Source organism: Trachinotus anak, unplaced genomic scaffold (genome assembly GCF_046630095.1).
Source record: "Trachinotus anak isolate AG129_WGS33_773 ecotype Australia unplaced genomic scaffold, CSIRO_AGI_Tana_v1 ptg000013l, whole genome shotgun sequence".
In the NCBI taxonomy this organism is placed as follows: domain Eukaryota; kingdom Metazoa; phylum Chordata; class Actinopteri; order Carangiformes; family Carangidae; genus Trachinotus; species Trachinotus anak.
In genome coordinates, this window is record NW_027273864.1 from 24,537,611 (window position 1) to 24,555,789 (window position 18,179).

Consider the following 18,179-nt stretch of genomic DNA (forward strand, 5'->3'; position numbering starts at 1 on the left):
GCAATAGTAATCACACTGTGAGGATACAGTGTGTTGCTGTTTCTCCACACACAGTACTACTACCGCCACTTCCATGTGTGAACGTCTGGCAAAGCATAAGCTCTCCATTAGCTGCTTGAGAGTCACTGCTGTCGTACAGCCAGCAACACCCCTGCATACAAAACCAGGTTAGAGCTGCAGCCTGAGCCTGGCTATTTTATACTTTATTATTCTAGGTCTGGACGTATGATGCAAGCAATTTCCTGATGTAAGCAATCACAAATGAAGAGTGGATTATGGATTAGAGTGTCTCCGGTGCTCTTGATAGCATAAGTGGGTGCTCTCTCAGGTCTGTGATGGCAAAATGGATTATCTGCTGCTCCCCACGAAATAACTTTCTTTCTTTTTTCCAGCAGTTCAGGACCCATTCGGTGCATTCCATTAGCAAAATGATTTTGTAGTGCGGGAGGGGGTGAGGGCTCTCTAAGTCCATATCTGACGCAGTGGGAATAATCCATGAATTGTTGTGGACTGGAGCTCATCTAAACTAACAAAGTTGGTCTGTGGCCATTAGGCAGCGTGACATTTACAAGGGGAGAGCTATGGATCTTCAGCTTTCTACTGCCCGACTCAGAATCAAATGTGAAGCTCTCGCCGCACATCAGAGGTGAATTGTTTAGTGGAACTGACCTGAGCAGGAACACACCATGTTGAATCCAAATAAGATCAAAAGACGTGTCCTAAGCTTTTATGTCCACAGGATACTAAAACATGACAGTTGCTCAGATCAGCTGATCAGGCTAATTTTCTGTCAATTACAGTGCATTGTGTTCTGATTGTTTTTCCTTGTGATCATTTTTTTTGCATTTCCCATTAACTGGATACCAATAGTTAGGAAACAGGCATTACATATGGGGAACGAGAGACAGGCAACAATGATCGCACAGTCATGCAATTACAATCAATATGGTATGTTTCTTAATGAAAGGGAGTTTTTCCTCCAGACTACTGCCAAGTGCTTGTTCTTTGTGGGAGCTTTTGGGATTTTCTCTATTATAGTGTAAGGTCCTGACCTTACCTTGTAAAGTGCCTTGAGATAATGTATATTATGATTTGGTGCTATTCAAATAAAATGGAATTGAATTGGTCAAGCCAGTTCCTGATATTTTGTAGATACACTCTGATAGAACACTTAGCCTCAGAAAATTTGGTTGAATCACATCCCCTCTGACAGTCATAACAGAAAAAGGTAGAATTTTTTTGCAGGATTATTTAGAGTCAAAAGGAACTCAATAAAGTTCACTTTGACAAAAAAAAACACAAATTACTAAAACTCCAGCCTGGGAACACAGTGGCTGCTCCATATCTCCTGAAAATGATGGTCCAGTAAATCAAAACAAAAAGACTAACAATGTAATATTGTTGATCAGTCAAAAATTTAGTCCCTTTTCTCACAAGTCTAGGAAGTTGAAGTTGAAGAACACATTTAACTTTTTCATAAAAACAGATGAAAGAAATGCATTTTGAGAAACATAGACAGAACAGCAGTCAGTCCATGTGTGATGCTGAACAGGGCTGATCTTTAGATGTAGACTTTAATGGTCAAATCTAAATGGAAGGATTTACAGTGAACATGAAATAATATTCAATAATATTTCAATAATATTTTTCAATAATATTCAATAATATTTTTCACATTTTGGTGATGACCATACTCCACACTACAATACATATACTGTGTCTTCCTTCGATGATTGTTGGACCACTGAATTAAGCCTTCATACTCAGTTCATGTAGATGTCCTTTGTAGATGCCTCATAAATCATTCATGACCAGATGTTGTACGTAGTAATTTTCTCATCAAGCTTTTGTTTGCCTTTGTCCGCTCTTAGATCATTTCTACAAAAGAAGCTGATCATTGAGAGCAAACAGAGAGAAATCTATGGAAATTCTCCGTTGCTTAGAGGCGAAAGCTCAGTCTGGCCGGTTTTGAGTGTTTTTCTGTATCGGTCGCCACGTGATTGTATCAGGGCAGGGCTGGGTGATGATCACGTCCACTTTCCCAGCTTTAGGAATTACAAAATCTTTATCTTTTCACAACATCTGGGATGCCCCTCACACTAATGCTCGACCTTATCATCTTACCAGTTCAAATGTTAACACTTTCATCCGGATTTACTTGAACTTTGCGAATGCTGTCAGATGAGCGGACAGGCTTTTAGACCTCTGCACTGTTGTCATCCTATATCCTCTGGAAAATCCACAACCATCACACTGACTGTTTGTATCATGGATATATCAGGTCATATATCCAGGATTTAGTTTTTTGTACTTATCAAGCCAAGAAATCTAAGGGTTTAATCCCAAACTGTCACTTCACACGTTTATTGTTTGTGTTTTGCTTTGAGATCTAATTTTATTGCACAGGATGTGAAAGAACTGAGTAGTAATGCTCAAAAATTTTAAACAATCATTAACTGAATTTAAAATCTTAATTAGTAGTCATTAAAGAATAAAAGTAAACATTTAACAAGATGTAATGCCAATAATAGCTAATGTCTACAACACAGATTACTGTGTATTTTCAAATTTATTGGACTTTCGTTCTGCTTTGACTTGAATTTGTGAAGCGTAGCGCACAAGACATAAAAAACCGTGATATGTGACATTTTAGAAAATTAATCTTTACATTTTTTGATTACAAGCACAACGGGCTGTATAACATGCTGCTTCCGTTGTCAACCATTTTCTCTTTTCACTTTCTCAAAGCCTGTTAAGCACACATGCTGTACATCTAACCCTGTGTCTGAGGAATTACGTTATAAACTACTAAACTGTTTTCCCAAGTATATTGTGGTGCCTAAATAATGTCTGGCTGGATTTTTGTTTGTTTGTTTTTTGAATAAATGAAGCACTACATGTAAAATATATATATAATATATAAGAGACGGGTTTGATACAAGCAGTGATTCCAAACCAGAGGTACATCAAGTACCTCTGCAGGTGGCAAAGTGTGTAATGAATATTGGGGAGTTGCTCAGCTAATTTAAAGGAATTAATAATTAATTAACTGATATATGATTGTAATGTCAATTTTCTTCCACAAGCAGTAGCAGCACAGATGTAAACTTAACAAAACCTACTGAAAACGAACAAAGAAGAAGAGCTGCTGTAGCTCAGGGATTAAGGTGCAGACCATGAACCACAGCCTCCTTTGTTTGAGTCTTTTAATCAACTTGTTGCATCTTTCTCTCATTTCCTGTCATCTCTCTCCGTAGTTTATATAAAATCTTTGCCTAAAAAACAATCACAGGACGGGCACCTGATAGAGCGCGTATTATTAGGCTTAGTCCTAATCACAGCGGCCCTTTGCTGCTTTTTAGTAATTTTCTTAGGCAAAAACGCCTAAAATTCACTGGTACCAACTTTTCTAATGGGAATATTTGTCAGTTCTTTTTTCACTATTTTCTGATATATTATACACTGACCAATCAATCAATTAATAAAGAAAGAAATCATAAGTCTTAGTGAAAATGAAACTAATTATTGGTTTCAGCCATACACTTCTCCTATTATAAAATAATACTAGTACCATTGTACTTCAGTGGTGCAAATTTCCTACAAATTTGAGATTAATCAAATTATGTGGACCAAGTGATGTGGAGTAAATCTGGGGCTTTTGGGCCCCTGGGCAGCTGCTCTCTTGCAGGTTTAGTAATGGAACATGACGGGTAGTGTTGGTAAAGGGCTACTTTAGCTCATCTGATAGAGCTGTGGGGGGAACATCAGACAAAAAAAGGCTGAGAACCACTGCTGTACAGTGCACTCACATACAGGTGAGGGAGGGAAGATAGACAGACAGGCAGACTTAGGTAGAGAGAAATGATTTTACATTTTAGAGAGTGGCACTTTGAGAGATTGCCCTGGAAAAACCCTGCAGCAGTTTCCCCCTCCTTCTCGAAGGTTTAAAGCCTTAGCCATCATTCCACAGACAGACAAGTGACATTCAGTGAGGTTATTGTGTGTTTGGATACTGAGCATTTCTATTCTTAGAAATGATCAAACTAAAGGCACACAGTGACAAAAAAGATTAACTACTGCGAAGACTTCTTTTTTCATATCGATAATGGTTCCCAAATGATCTTTTGTTGCGGACACGGACACACAAAAACACACGTATCCTCACGCATACACACTGACTCCCTCTTTTCTCTCCTCACTCTTCATCATCATGCTAACCCTGCGTGTTTCACTCGGCAGGAGACAGAGAGGCTCATTGTTATTCCACAAGGGTCGGCTGATCTCAGCCAAATCTGTCTGTGCCTCGCTCCTCATTCCACATCATTCCTGTATTGTTTGGCTCCCCGGAATCCGAAAATCTCTCATCTCTGGGATCTACTGGAAATGTGGGAAATCTGTGAGTGAAGCCCTCTCCCAGGTGGATTCCTTACCCGAGCTGCAGGAAAGTCTGAAGGGAAAGCTGAGCAAAGATGGAGAGGGAGACAGGAAAAGGAAGGCTTTACTCTGCTCCGGGCTCCTGAGGGCTACAAAGCCAGAGCTGTTCTAATATTGAGAGAAAATGCCCGGCAAAGCTGGGTTTGGTTTTTGCTCGGTTATTATGTGTCACTGGAGGCGGAGTGAAGAGAGTAGCTGGCTATCTCCTTGAAGGAAGCATGTGTCTCTCCTTGAACGACCAGAGCTCATCAATAAGTGATGCCCTGTCTCTTCCAGTCTATCACACAGAGGGAAGAGCTGCCTTGATTTGTTTTAGAGGACAGTACCCAACACAATTGTGTCTCTATTCTTCTTCGCTTGCTTAGATGACATCCCTTGTTCTCTTAAACTTGGTGCATTTATGGGTTTTCAGGCTGTTCTTCAAACTCCCAGAAAAGAGTTTGGAGACGCACTGAACAATTGTTCCACTGCCCTCTTTGCCTCTCTGCCCTGTGACTCTGACTCGGTACATTCCAGCAGTCAGAAGACAACTGAGAGCAGTGATAGGGATTTTTTTTTTTTTTTTTGGCCACACTGAAACCTAATCCCATTTCACAGTGCCATGCAGCCGCGCCAAAATAATCACTTGATGGGAGTTGAAAGTGATTACCACTGTTCACTCTTATCTCCAATGAGTGCAGAGAATATCGTCCAACAACAACAACAACTGCTCGCCTCTGTGATGCTGGGCCAAGTGAGGAGCACATGAGGAGATGTGGGGGGTGGGGGTGGGGGGTGCAGTCACACAGGAAAAGAAAGCGGCTAATGGTTTTCTATGGGATGTGTGTGTGTCGCGTACAAAAGATGCATGCACTGTAAGTCGATTCGCATGGATAAGTAATTAGAACAGTGGTCCATCCTCTTACACACAGCCTGCATATTTAACTATCCCGACTGTAGACATACAGTTTGTGAATGTTCGAGAGTTGCCACATTGGATTTTGGAGATAAGTCATAATCATCTGGTAGGATTCCAAATAAATAGCATTAATTTAGCATTTATCATAAATTAATGTTTTTTGATTTAAATCTATTTTACAGCTAATTCCCGAAGTACACACAATTATGCTAATGCTAACAGTGATGCTGGTTTCTGGGCACATCTAAGCCAAACGTTTCTTTTTGCAATATCCTGATAAATTTGATCCAAATAAATCCTTTAGAAACAAGAGCTACTTATTAGTTTTATGCCTCAATGCAAATGAATTTTTTTTTTCTGTTTAAGTAGCTTCCACTGACTTGATGGCAAAAACATTCCTATACTGTACCATTTCATGTCAAGTAAAACTTGCCACACATGCAGTATCTCACTGAAGGACGTGTCAGCATGGTGAATACTCGCTGTCACAGGGGCTTGAACCCGCCGGCTTCCAGCTGAAGGACGGTCTTGCTACTCACTACATCACCCCACCACTTAGCGTTTCTCCTGACAGCAGCAGCGAAATGAGGGCGTTTCCTCACCTGATTGGCAGACATGACATAGAGGGAGTTCCTGTCCAGGGAGAAGGCCATGTCCCGGAGGATGGTGCTGCTGTCCTTCATCACAGTCACTGTCTCGTACAGCACTCCTGCCTCCAGAGGGCCGTCCACCCTGATCTACAGAGACACAGACAAATACAGATATGGAGATGGTGAATGTGGTGCTGCCGACAAAGTGACTGAATGGTTACTGTATGTTTGTCGAGGGACAACTGTCCTCTGCTGTATATCACTGTGTATGCTTTGCATGCATCCTTGGCATCTGTATGGAAGCTCCCACAGTTCCTCCAAAACATTAGTGTCATGAGGAAATATTCTTTAAATGTCAACAAAAGCATTCATTTCAGTTAGATGGCCACCCATTCTACTTTTATATTGTGATGTTTGGTATGTTTTTCCCACTGAGCAAAAAATATGAGAAGTCTATTCACAGAATTTCCTACAGAGAAACACTTCTCTTGTACAAACCATTTTCATTTTGTTCTATGTTGATAAATGATCTGATAATGACTGATCAGTTGTAAAGAAACATTCTCCAGTACGGCAATCAATTAGAGCATTAGCTCATTAACAGAGAAGCTGCTTACAGTGTGTGAACAAACACACAAAACAGCCTGTTCATTTATATACGAGACAGAAGTAGGCCACTCAGACATGGGAGTATGACTTCACAAATATCAGTTCATACAGTGGATGTAGGTATTTTAAAAAGCAGGATAAAAAAGCTACTAAAAGGTGTTTTACTCTGAGATACGGTTAATGAGAAGATCAATATCAATTTCATCTCTGCGTGTCCAGTACAGAGATCCAGGACATGTTTAGCCTAGCTTAGCACAAAGTCGTGAGGCAGGGAGATCTGTTAGCCTCCACTAAAAAAGGAAGTTGGTCACAATTTAGTTTTGTCTCCACAGTTTCCTCTGGTTTCATGATGCTGTGTGTGTTAATATTTATTATGTTGCTGCATTAGTATGCGCTGATGAAGGTCTGTTTGCCAGAGAGCTTAGACAATAAGCTGGATGTGCGTGTTTGCAATGGAGATAAGTGTGAGGATGCTTTGACTTCTTTTAATTTACTCCATGTTTTGCATCCAGCACACTCTTGACTTGTGGTGGTGTGCAGTCAGTCGCTGTAAAAGTGTCTTCACTAGTGCCGCCAAGAAACAATTAAGTCATTGTAAAGGTGAGACTAAGAAGAGGAAACAAAGACTGATCCACTGCTACTCATTCCGTAATCCAGCTGGCCAGTGTGACTCTGACCCAAATCCACCCCGGAGGTTATAGCCATGATGCAGTCGAGTTTTGAAACATGTTTGGTGAGCTCAGCCTTAATTTGACTTTGGAGTGACTCTCAGGCAACAGTCTTTTGGGGCTCATTAAATGCAAGCATGGAGAACAGATGCCCACTGGCAAAAGGTTTTCAATTCTCTTCTCCCACCTCTGCCTACAAACAAGATGTGCTGTTGTAGTGAGGCAAACAAATAAGCAGGTCTGCCTTTGTAGTAAGCGGCTGACTGATGTTGGAGCTGTCGAAAGGCAGCCTTGTGAAGACGAGAAAATGCTTGAAAAGATGTAAAGTGGTGAGTAGGCTGAAAACCTCTTTATTATTGCCAATATAAACTAACGATTTGTAGTGCTCCCTAAATAATGAATGTGGTCTAAATTTATTTTTTTTTTGCTAACCACAAAGACAAACCTCCTTTTCTGTCAGGTTTATATTGCATAACCCTTGCCCAGTGTGATTTGCACCACAAAAAAGTGCAGTGCTCCTTCAGTTTTTTATTTAAAAAAAAACATTCATAAAACTATTAACCATTCACCATTGGTGCAGGCATGATGTGAATTGCATCATACAGTAATGATAACTTGACACTTGAAATTTAAGTCAAAAGAGTGAAATATGAGCACAAGTCTGAATAAGGCATTACAGCCAGAGGAAAAAAAAATCCTCATTAGCTATGCAAACCCAGGTTGAAGCCCTATTTAAATTCCAGGGAGATTGGATCATTAACCATGTGATGCAATTACAGTAAAGCTGAATTAATTTCTCAGTCATAATAATTACAATAAATGCAAGATCATGAGGAACTGGAGCAGAGAATCGTGGAAAGTGTTGCGAAACGTCGGCAGTGCGATTCTACCAGTCGTTCTTGCGTGCATCCTGACGCGTGGACTTAGGCGACCTCGCCATCCAAATCAAATCTGACTGCAGACGATTTTGAATGAGTGCCAGGTTAGCCTCCACACACACGTGGTGGCAGAGCCTCAGCAGTCTCTCAATGGGGACAGTCAATCAATACAAACTGATTACATGATTGGATCCCGTGGGCGCCAAAACTTCATCAATCAATCATGCCTCCACCTTTCAGGCAGCTGTGCCTCTCCAACCGTCAGCTCCGCCAGCCAGGAACGAAGAGGGGAGTGAGGAAAATCTGTGCAAATGTGTGTGTTTGTGTGTGTGTGTGTGTTGGTGTATGTCGGTGGGAGGGTTAAATACTGTGGGGGTTGCGAGGAGGGCGGGGCATCACCTTCCACATACAGACACACCTAAATAATCAGCAAAATAGTGGCAAGTGATGTGTCTGTTGATTCCAGATCATAAAAGGACAGCGTTAGTCTCTCACCGGTCAGACCATCATTACCTCGTCACCATGCACAATCCTATCCTTTAAATAATTATTTGACGGACCAATTTATCTCGGAGCTAAGCTTCTTTCTCTCTCCCTCATTGTCTGTTTTCTCTCTCTTGCCCCATCTTTTCTCGTGCTCCTACTCTCCCTCCTCCTCCTACTTATCCTATTGCTTCGGCAGTCCCACACAGTAATGGAGACATACATAATTTTTTCCCACACTCCTCATTTCGTAAATAGCTCAGATAGAAACCAGAACATTTCTGTGGTGAAACCCTGTATAAAAAACCCCAAACAATCATCTAGAGAAGGACAGATACTGAGCTGTGTGTGTGTGTGTGTGTGTGTGTGTGTGTGTGTGTGTGTGTGTGTGTGTGTGTGTGTGTGTGTGTGTGTTGTTTTTTTTTTTAAGGTGGGTATGATGAGGCTGACCTAGGGATAGAGGAGCAGGGACGAACTCAGACCCATCATGACCGATCCGTGGTGTTTGATTTCAGTGGATTTCGAGGTGGTTTTATCATTTAAAACAGGGCTGACCAGGCAGAAACCCCCGCGGGAGTACAACAGGTCCTCAATCTCTCCTTGAGCCTCATGGCTCCATAATGAGAGTGAGGCGGGTTTAATTGGTTTTATAATGAGCCTGCTTCTAGGAATTGACACACAAAGTTGCACATACACACACCCACACACACACACTCACCTAGGCACACAGGCACACAAACAAACCAGCGTATACAGTTTTCACTTTATTAGGAACACCCAGCTACAACTAATGCAGTCTAATATAACAGTCCTGCTTCCTTCACAAAGGCTATAATGTTCCGTTTTTGTTGAAACCGTGTTAAAGAGGCCTTGATTCAGCTGTGTGATCATTTTGGAGGCTGCAGTTTGTGTCGCTGTTGAACTGCATTGCACTATATTGACAGGTGTTCCTATTATTTTGTCCACCCTATTCACATCAATGACAACAACAGACACACCTCTTTGTAAAATGCAGTGCAGTTGTACAAACTGAGCAGTGTAACCTTGGTGAGGGGAGGATTTATTGCAGGGCTGTTTTGCTAGACTGCATTAGTCTGAGCTAGCTGTTCCTAATAAACTGACAATCGAGTGTACGCTTGCATACAAACACACTTGCACACTGAGCACTCACTCTCACTTTGTTGGTTGCTCTCATTAAATTTGTTGTTGTGTGCACAGTCACTTGTCAGATCAATACACCATCATTGACTGTGGCAGACCAGGAACACGCAACATGCAACAATCCATATAGTGCAGCATTAGGCCTCTTCTCAGTAAGACTGAGACAAGACTGAAGACATTTTCATTTCATGAAACATGTTTCTATTGTGCAGATCACAAGTGTGAAAGCACAGTCTTGGTTTTCTCTTGCACATGTTGACAAGGCTAGTCCTCCAGGCCAGAGGGTGGGGATAATAACTTGGTAACTGCCAAAAACACCAAAAGGAGAATAACATCTGCAGTTTGGCAGTTTAGTTACAACAATTACAGTTTAGCCTGCTAGCTAAAAACTATTTACAAGTAAATAGTGAAAATACATCGAGGCAAAAAATTTTATCATCTGGCCACCACAGTTCGTCATGCTGCGCCCTCACTTGTTCAGAGCATCCAGTGTTTGGGCTGATCTAGGATCAGATATATGTTACAAGAGCTCCACTGTACAATCTGTACGATCATAATGTCTGTGTGAAACCGTTTTTCCTGTCATTTTAATGTGACACGGGGGGGAACAACGGCTAACTTCATTCTTTTAGTGTCACTTCAGCTGCTGTTGTCACGGGAGACAGAAGCTTTCTGCAGCTGCACTTCAGCATCTTGCTAGAACATAGCAATCAGACTTCAGTTCACCTCAAATGCTTCATGGTTGAGCTTGCACTTTGCTATCGGATATCAAAGAAACTATCTGATCCTGCCCGAGGTGCATGAAGTGACTAAGCGTAATTGGGGTCTTATTGAAATAGTTAGGACATCACTTTAAGGTCATTATTAAGGACTACATAGTTTCCAAAAACCTCAGTAAACCTCTTACAATTTAAACTGATTTCCCCTGTGTGGTCCATGTCATGTAATGTAAGAGCTGAGGTGATTTGCCTTTCGTACCATATGTTCATATGACCTCAGTAAGATTCTCATTTCATTCTGTCTTCCCAGCGTGTCACAGCTGATGAGGATATATTTTTAACCCATGAATAATGCTTCAGCCAGTAACAGCAATATCCTCCCTGCTGCTGAAATTCCCTTACAGAACCTGCAATGGATATAAACACGCCAGCATAGTGTGGCTTCCACAAAAAGATATGCAACCTGAGCCCATGTGTTCTTAATGAAAACAGCCTCCCTTTCTCATGGCCGAGTTTGCATCTTAAATGCTCGGCTTTACTCTCATCCTCTGAGAGCCAAAGAAAACAAAAAAAACCCTAGACTTCTAAGATGTCACTTGGCTTGAGCCGGGCTGGCTCCGCTGTAAAGCTGCCAGACTTTGCATGAGCAATACGCTCATCAACATGTCTCTCCCGTAAGTATTTACATGTGGAATTGATTCTGAGATTCATTTCAGGGGATGATTTTATTCAAGCTGAGAGGAAGTGTACATGTAAATGTCCCCGAACCTCCGCTGCAGATTGGGAAACCTTGTAAGCAGATGATTACTATGTTTATGTGGTAATGAGCATCCAGTCTTTAAAAAAAAAAAGTGTGTCCATATGAAGCCAGCCGGTCTGTCCCCTCCAAATTCACCCAACTAACCTCAACATATGGATGATGACCCAGGAGGCATGGAGCACTCTGCTCAACCAGCCATTCCCAATCTGCCAATCTGAAAAGGGTTCGTCTGGCCCTGAAGACCGGTCTGTCCGACATGAACCAGACACATGGAGGTCAGTTCATTTCTTCTACAACAAACTTGTCTTCTTCAGTCATTACATGATATTTTGCTGGAAACCACTTTGTCCTTGTGCATGCAAACATCTGATGCACAGTGAAGTATTGTTTTTCATATAAAACCGCCAAAAGTAAAGAAGTTAAAAGTTGGCAGGAAACCACACATAAATGTTCCATTACACTGGAAAAGGGCACAGAATGAAAATACATGCAAGACTAGATCTAAAGGAGAGGTACACAGACTGTAAGCAAGACAGATTTTGGCACAGAATTCACAGTGGATGCTCCCAGGCTTGACTCAATATTGTGACAAGGGGCATGCAGCGACATAAGGGCCAGACAACTGGCCACCTTTAAGGCTGAGTGGCTGTGCATATGGTCCGATCGTGGGTGACAGCTGAAGAGAGCGGGCATTGATTAGCCCATATATCCATCATGGCTCTGTGAATGCTAATGAGGCGAAGCTCAGGATAGAGCTGAGCGGCAGCAGCTAATGAAAACGAAGAGCGTTCAGGGGACGAGGGGTCACTGAGGTGGAGATGTGTATTACAGGACACGACTAATCATTCAGCCATCACATTAACTACAGTCACAAAGGGAGGCGAATTGATCACAGCCACTAGATACGCTGTATGTTGGCAAGTGCCCATACCTAAACGTAATTACCAACTGGGTTGGAAGAGAGGTCATGGCGTCTGAAAGTGTGTGTGTGTGTGTGTGTGTGTTTGTCAGCACGTGTATTTTAAGGGTTATTGTTAAAAGCCTTTTAGTTGCAGCAGCCAAAATTTCAGTTCGCGCTAACCTTCAGCTGCATGGCCAGCTTCCAAGTCTTCATACCACAATTTCTAACACTTAACCACAGTCTCCTCTGAATCTCTGTGTGTTCACTTCTTTTCTGTCTCCTTGAGGACATGGTTTCCTGTTCTCTGTTTCCTGCCCTCCTCCATACGGCCCCCATCGCTCCAATCATTCCCATTGTTTGTCAGGTTCCCATGGCCCACCAACAAAAGCAGTGGGAGGGGGACAGTGGAACAATTCATGGCACCCGTATGGTCTTCATTTTCCTGACCGCAATGCAGTCACAGTCCTCTGGTGAGTTTCCATTTGTGTGACTGAGCAGAAGGAAAGAAAGAGAGGACATGGAGGACCAGAGAAAGAGATGGAGCTGCTAAATAAAACTGTTGTCAGGAAAAGCAGGAAGATGGACACCTTCACCTGTAGTCACAAAATTGCCCTTCTTAATACCATTTCCTAATTCAGCTGTGCGGAGATATCTAACAGCGATCTGCTCTGAAGACTTTTACCCTCAGGTCCAGTTCTCTTCATGCGGTTATGAAAATCCTTTCAATTTAGCCTTTCAAGCACACCTACTCTGCCAGTCCCCCCACCCCCACCCCCACCCCAACCCCCCACCTCCCTCTTCTGAAACTCCATTCTAATGATTTCAATCACCAAAAAATCCCCTTCCCAGCCCCTTTAGAAACCGTGACTTTGAAAAGTCCAAGTCATTTAGCCATGCACTGGAGAATTTCCCCACCCGGTCAACCCTCAATAAGCCATAATGAATCCACTATTTGCACATGAGAGTATTTGACTAAGGCTTTATTTACCATGAGCTTAACATTTTCAACCATGTCTAGGGAAATGCTGCTGCTGACTAACTGCAGCCACTGAGTCAGTGTGGCTGGTTGTTTCTTATTTCATTTAACACTGCACCCCCCTTCATATTACAGAATGTGCATCCACTAAATTATATTTACCAGAGATAGTTCTCAGTGATGGAACAGTAAAGGCATCAGTTGCTTGCTCAAGGGCAGTGTTGAGGCAGCTCACATTTGTGTTGTGTCTCTCAAACCATTACTCCACTCTTGCAGCCTGTCGAAAGCATTGTCTACCTTAGGTGGAGTCCTCTGGCACAGATTTAAGGATTAATTACATGTTAAAATATCCCTGCAATTTATCCTTTTCAGCTATGACATCGTTTGATGTCCCTCTGAACTTGGATATGCACAAAACTCTAAGTATAACTAGAAAGTAGGAACATCTTGGTATAGAGTTGCAAAATCTTCTTAATACACTGACTGTGTCAGAGAAGCGTCAGGTTTCACTCTGTATGCCATTGTAGTCCTTTTGAGCATTACTGTGCTCTGCAGAAACATTTCTTCAGAAAATCAATCTCACTCAGCACCTGTTATGTGTATGAGGCTGCCACAGGGTAGGCAAAGGTATAATGTCATTCTGCAGTGGGTTTGCTGCATACTCAGTTGCAGTAGCCCAGAGACAAAAATCTGCTGTCCTTCCTACAGAAAGACTGATAGATTATAAAACCTGGGGTAAGGAGGAAAAGTGTTTATTGTCCTATTGTTTTTTGGAGTAGGCTTAGTAATACTTATTTATCATACGATATACAAATCTAAGCAAAAAAAGTGATTCTTTTATGTTACAGTATACATATCTGGATGATGGTAATAGAGCTGCACAGCAGTGCTTACAGGCAAAAAATTTGCCTAATAGTTCCATACACCGATCAATCATACGTGAGCAGACTACCTATGTCGCTGAGAAGACTCAGTAATCTGCTGCTTTTCTGTCAATGACATCCACTGCACACCACTGTGATTGTCGCCCCCCCATCACAGTGGTATCCTATTCAACAATGGGAAGGTGAACCTTCCCATTGTTGCTCTAATGCACAAAGTGTATGAAAGATTATAAAAGTTTACCGTCGAGAACATATGAGACGACACAGCCTGATCATGAACATCTGATGTTGCAGTGGTGATTAGTTTTGTTCAGTTCAGTTAGAAGCTTTGTCTGCAGTTCAGTTGTGACATCAGTCTGTTTCTATTTATTTCAGTTCTGTACAAAACTAGGCTTAGATAATCCTGTTTATAAGGATAATTGCTCAGCAGCTGCCCGTCTGCTACAGAGTTATTGTATTATGATTGTTTCTGTGTCAATCGCAGTCTTTTATGAAGCTTTTAATAGGGAAATAACACAAAGTCTGTAATAGCTGAGAAAACCAACTGATTTGATCAGAGGCAATGATTCAGTGCATTCAGTCCATCTTGAGATGATCTCATTAAATTCAACTCCACTCTCTCTAACTCCCTTGTCTGGGCATTTACCTTTATGTAAGTTAAAAATATGTATACATGCAGCATGTGTCGTGTTTGTGGAGAATAGACCAAAAAACATACCGCCAAACTTAAATGCACGTTATTGTTGCAGTAAATGGTTCAAACCTTGTTGTGACTATACAGATTGAAATGCCAATCTTGCCCTCACTAGGTCCCACTAGCACTGAAGCATTCTGCTAACAAACGAAAGCTGTGCCATCAGTGCCAGTGAATGTTGTATCTCTCTGTGTCTCCTGCCTTGAGACTGGGATAGATTTGATTAAGGATCAGTGAGAGATAATGACTTTTACCTGGAGTCACCTCATTAGAGTACATCATACAAAGTGTAAAAGCCCCCTTTTGTATTTAGAGTTACCCACAGGGTCATATTGCTCAGCTAAAAACACCTAATGCAACAAAACTGTGGCAGATGATGACAGAAATGTCCTGTTGTATCTGGAACAGGAGTAGCCTAATCGGGAGACGTTGATGGACATATCCATATGTTGCATGGAGCCTGGATGGTGAGACTGTTGGTTATCCCTGTGACCTCTCACCCTGGTTACACCCTTCCTGTGGCAGGCTTGACCTTTGCAATGGCCCTGCAGCCAGAGTGATCCGCTGATGGCATTTATTGTCATGCCTCATTTCCACTCAGCCTGTCCATTTGGTGGTGATGCAATAGGATTGGAGAGGTGACCCTGTGCTCCTCGGAGGCTCCTGGGAGTCTGATCATGACGGTCTGTCAGTGTAATCACAAACTCTGGCCTTTAGACACTCAGTAGTTAATACAGTAATGATTGATTTTTTTCTCTCTCCTCACTAAAACGTACTTCTCATTTCCTGGACACATGCCGAATATTTTCCCTCTCTGAATCTGTCATAATATTCTCCTCAAATAATATTTCTGCCTTTCTACCGCTACATCTTTCCTTTCTCTGTTTCTTCCTCTGGCCATTCTTCTGTCTTTCTCTCGCACTGTTTCACTTTCCTCTTTTTCCTCTCTCTCTTTGTGGCAGGCTATCTTGTCTTTTTCCCCCGAAGGTTCATCCAATGAATAAGCTGCAGTGATGCTATCTCTGCTCCCAGTCTGGACCTGTGCGTGCATGCGCGTGTGTGCATGTGTGTGTGTGTGTGTGTGTGTGTGTGTGTGTGTGTGTGTTGTGTGTCAGACAGCATGCTTCTCATAAGACTGACGCCCGCAGGCTTTGTGTCACAACAGTCCTCTCTCACATTTCCTCAGTCAGCTGCATGCTATACGACTGTGCAGAGCCCGCAGTGCTACCAATTCAATCCAGTTTGATCACAGAATGGCCCTTATAGAAACTTGATTATAATGTGTCATTATAGTGTGCGTTTGAAATGAAACATGATGGACAATGAGCTGAATCAGCTTCAAGAACCTCTCAGAAATAGGTCATGTTATGTCTGTGGATCTGGTGTAAAGGATCCTACAGATGCCAGGATTCTGTGCATCAGTTTAGTGACACACAGTATACTCTTGTTTGCTTTCTTTGCTTTGCTTGCCTGCTTTATCACATTAAAGCTGCTGTTCAGAGAGTTTCAAATCTATCTTGATATAGCATAAGGGTCAGCATGCTTCAAAACGAATTGTCCATCAGATTTTTCCAACAGTGTCTGAAACCCCCTCCCCTCGTACCTTTCAGATGTTGGAATTGGGAAACTATGGCCAACAATATTGTACCTTTTTATATAAGTGACAATCTGCACTCCCACTTCACTCAGGGATTGGCCAGGCATGTGCAGGTGAGAAAATAATCTAGATCTGACAGACGACAGAAGATTAATCAGCATCTATTTTGATAAATAATTAATTGTTTTTGTCTAAGCAGAAATACATTCTTTGATTTCAGCTGATTTGATGCTTGTCTATAATAAGCTGAATGTCTCTGGGTTTTGAACTGCTGATTGGACACAATAAGCATTTTTGCAGCATTTTCACCATTTTCGGACATTAGCTAGAACAGTTAATCTGTTCATTGAGAAACTAATGAACAGAATTTATAAATTCTGAAAATAATCATTAGTTGTATCACTAAAGTAGTCAGGATTCTTCTTTCTCAATCTCTTTTTTTTTCACTCTTCACGAGTTTTTGAATGTACAAACAAGTGCAACAACTTGAATGTTTTGTCCACAATTATCCCCATTTGAACGATTATCGTGTCTCATCTCTATGACAGCAAGCTTTTCGCTCGGGCCAAAAACAGCTATAAACACTTGTGCCTTCACTTTTCGCTGGATGGCCAGTGCATCATACAAACTAATGCGTTTCAAGCACATCATGCCCTGTCAGTACCCTGTATTCTTAATCCCCATACTTGATGATATAAGCACAGGTCAATCAGCAGAAAAAGGCTCTCAAACATCTCTCACCCTGGTTAAATTGGTCACTAGCACTTATTGCTGCGCTAACACTTCTTATCGCACTTAACCTTGATTGTTCCCCTTTCTGTAAGTCGCTTTGGATAAAAGCGTCTGCTAAATGACTAAATGACTAAATGAATGACTAAATTAGATTTAAAACCAGGAGAAGATCATTTAAACTTGGAACAAAAGGAAGCCTATAGATTTGGAAACAAGGAATACTAAAGTCAGGCTTTAACAGACCATGCCGGTGATATTCTATATTTTTGTAACTGTCAACAAATCCAATGAAAAAACTGAAACCAACAATGTGTTAGTCAATCTCTTAATGCTTTTGGAATTCCCCAGCCTGTCTGTCGCTCTCAGCCCTAAGCTCATTTGTTCCTTTTGAAGACAGACGTCTTTAAAAAGGGGTCACACACGTATGGGTTTTAAACAGATCATGTAACCTCCTAAAACAGCTGGGAACTGTAGTTTTTAACAAACAAAGGAGTGAAAGGTCCCTTTGTTGTGGATTATTTTCAGCTGCACATTTGATGTGGCAGTGGGTATATAAGGCGGCATAACAGTGGATGTGGGACTGACTCAAAATAAACTACACTGCCCATGTTCATTGTAATGAAGGAACGTGTTAGTGCAACAATGTGGCTCACTAATACGTTTTTAATAGATTTTGGACAACAATGGACTGTGGCACAGAAGAATAAGTTATATCAGGCTCTGGATACACAGGCAGTATTAATATGCATTGTTGGGCTTTAGTGTTTTCATTGGATTTGTTATCAATAAAAAGTGTCTCCAGACTTATCCCATAAATGAAATAAAACTTAAGTTAGACTTTGAAACCTTGAGACCAGGAAGAAGAAACTCACAAAACATAAGACAGAATTTGAAATTTTTAAAGAATAGGAAAACTAAGGTTAGGCTCTGAAACAAAGAAAACACAAGTTAGACTTGTTAGACAAGTAAATTTCACTTCGAAATCATTGTATTTTCTTGTGCCTCATCAGGTGAAGGATTTATGGCAGTGGAATCAGCCTATGACATACAGAGAACACTCATGAGTTGAATGACGTTTATAAAAGTGAAAAAATTCATGTAAAGTACGCAGACGGAGAAGCAGGAGTGGCCCTTTGGATGCTTTGTAATGCTAAAAGCCATTCAAACCAACATCTACCAGGACTGTTGAACAAGA

The 18,179-nt window shown here is 41.5% G+C and overlaps 1 protein-coding gene and 1 long non-coding RNA gene across 3 annotated transcripts in view; one reads left to right on the plus strand and one right to left on the minus strand.

Annotated features, from left to right (window-relative positions):
- Positions 1-18,179, plus strand: part of LOC139630020 (uncharacterized) — a 110,596-nt gene that overhangs the window by 71,757 nt on the left and 20,660 nt on the right. The gene's annotated exons all lie outside the window — the stretch shown is intronic.
- Positions 1-18,179, minus strand: part of LOC139630018 (plexin-A2-like) — a 62,711-nt gene that overhangs the window by 39,143 nt on the left and 5,389 nt on the right. Inside the window, exon 3 of the mRNA XM_071492975.1 lies at positions 5,935-6,069. Coding sequence (XP_071349076.1) covers positions 5,935-6,069 — 135 coding nt within the window. The remainder of the gene's footprint in view (positions 1-5,934; positions 6,070-18,179) is intronic.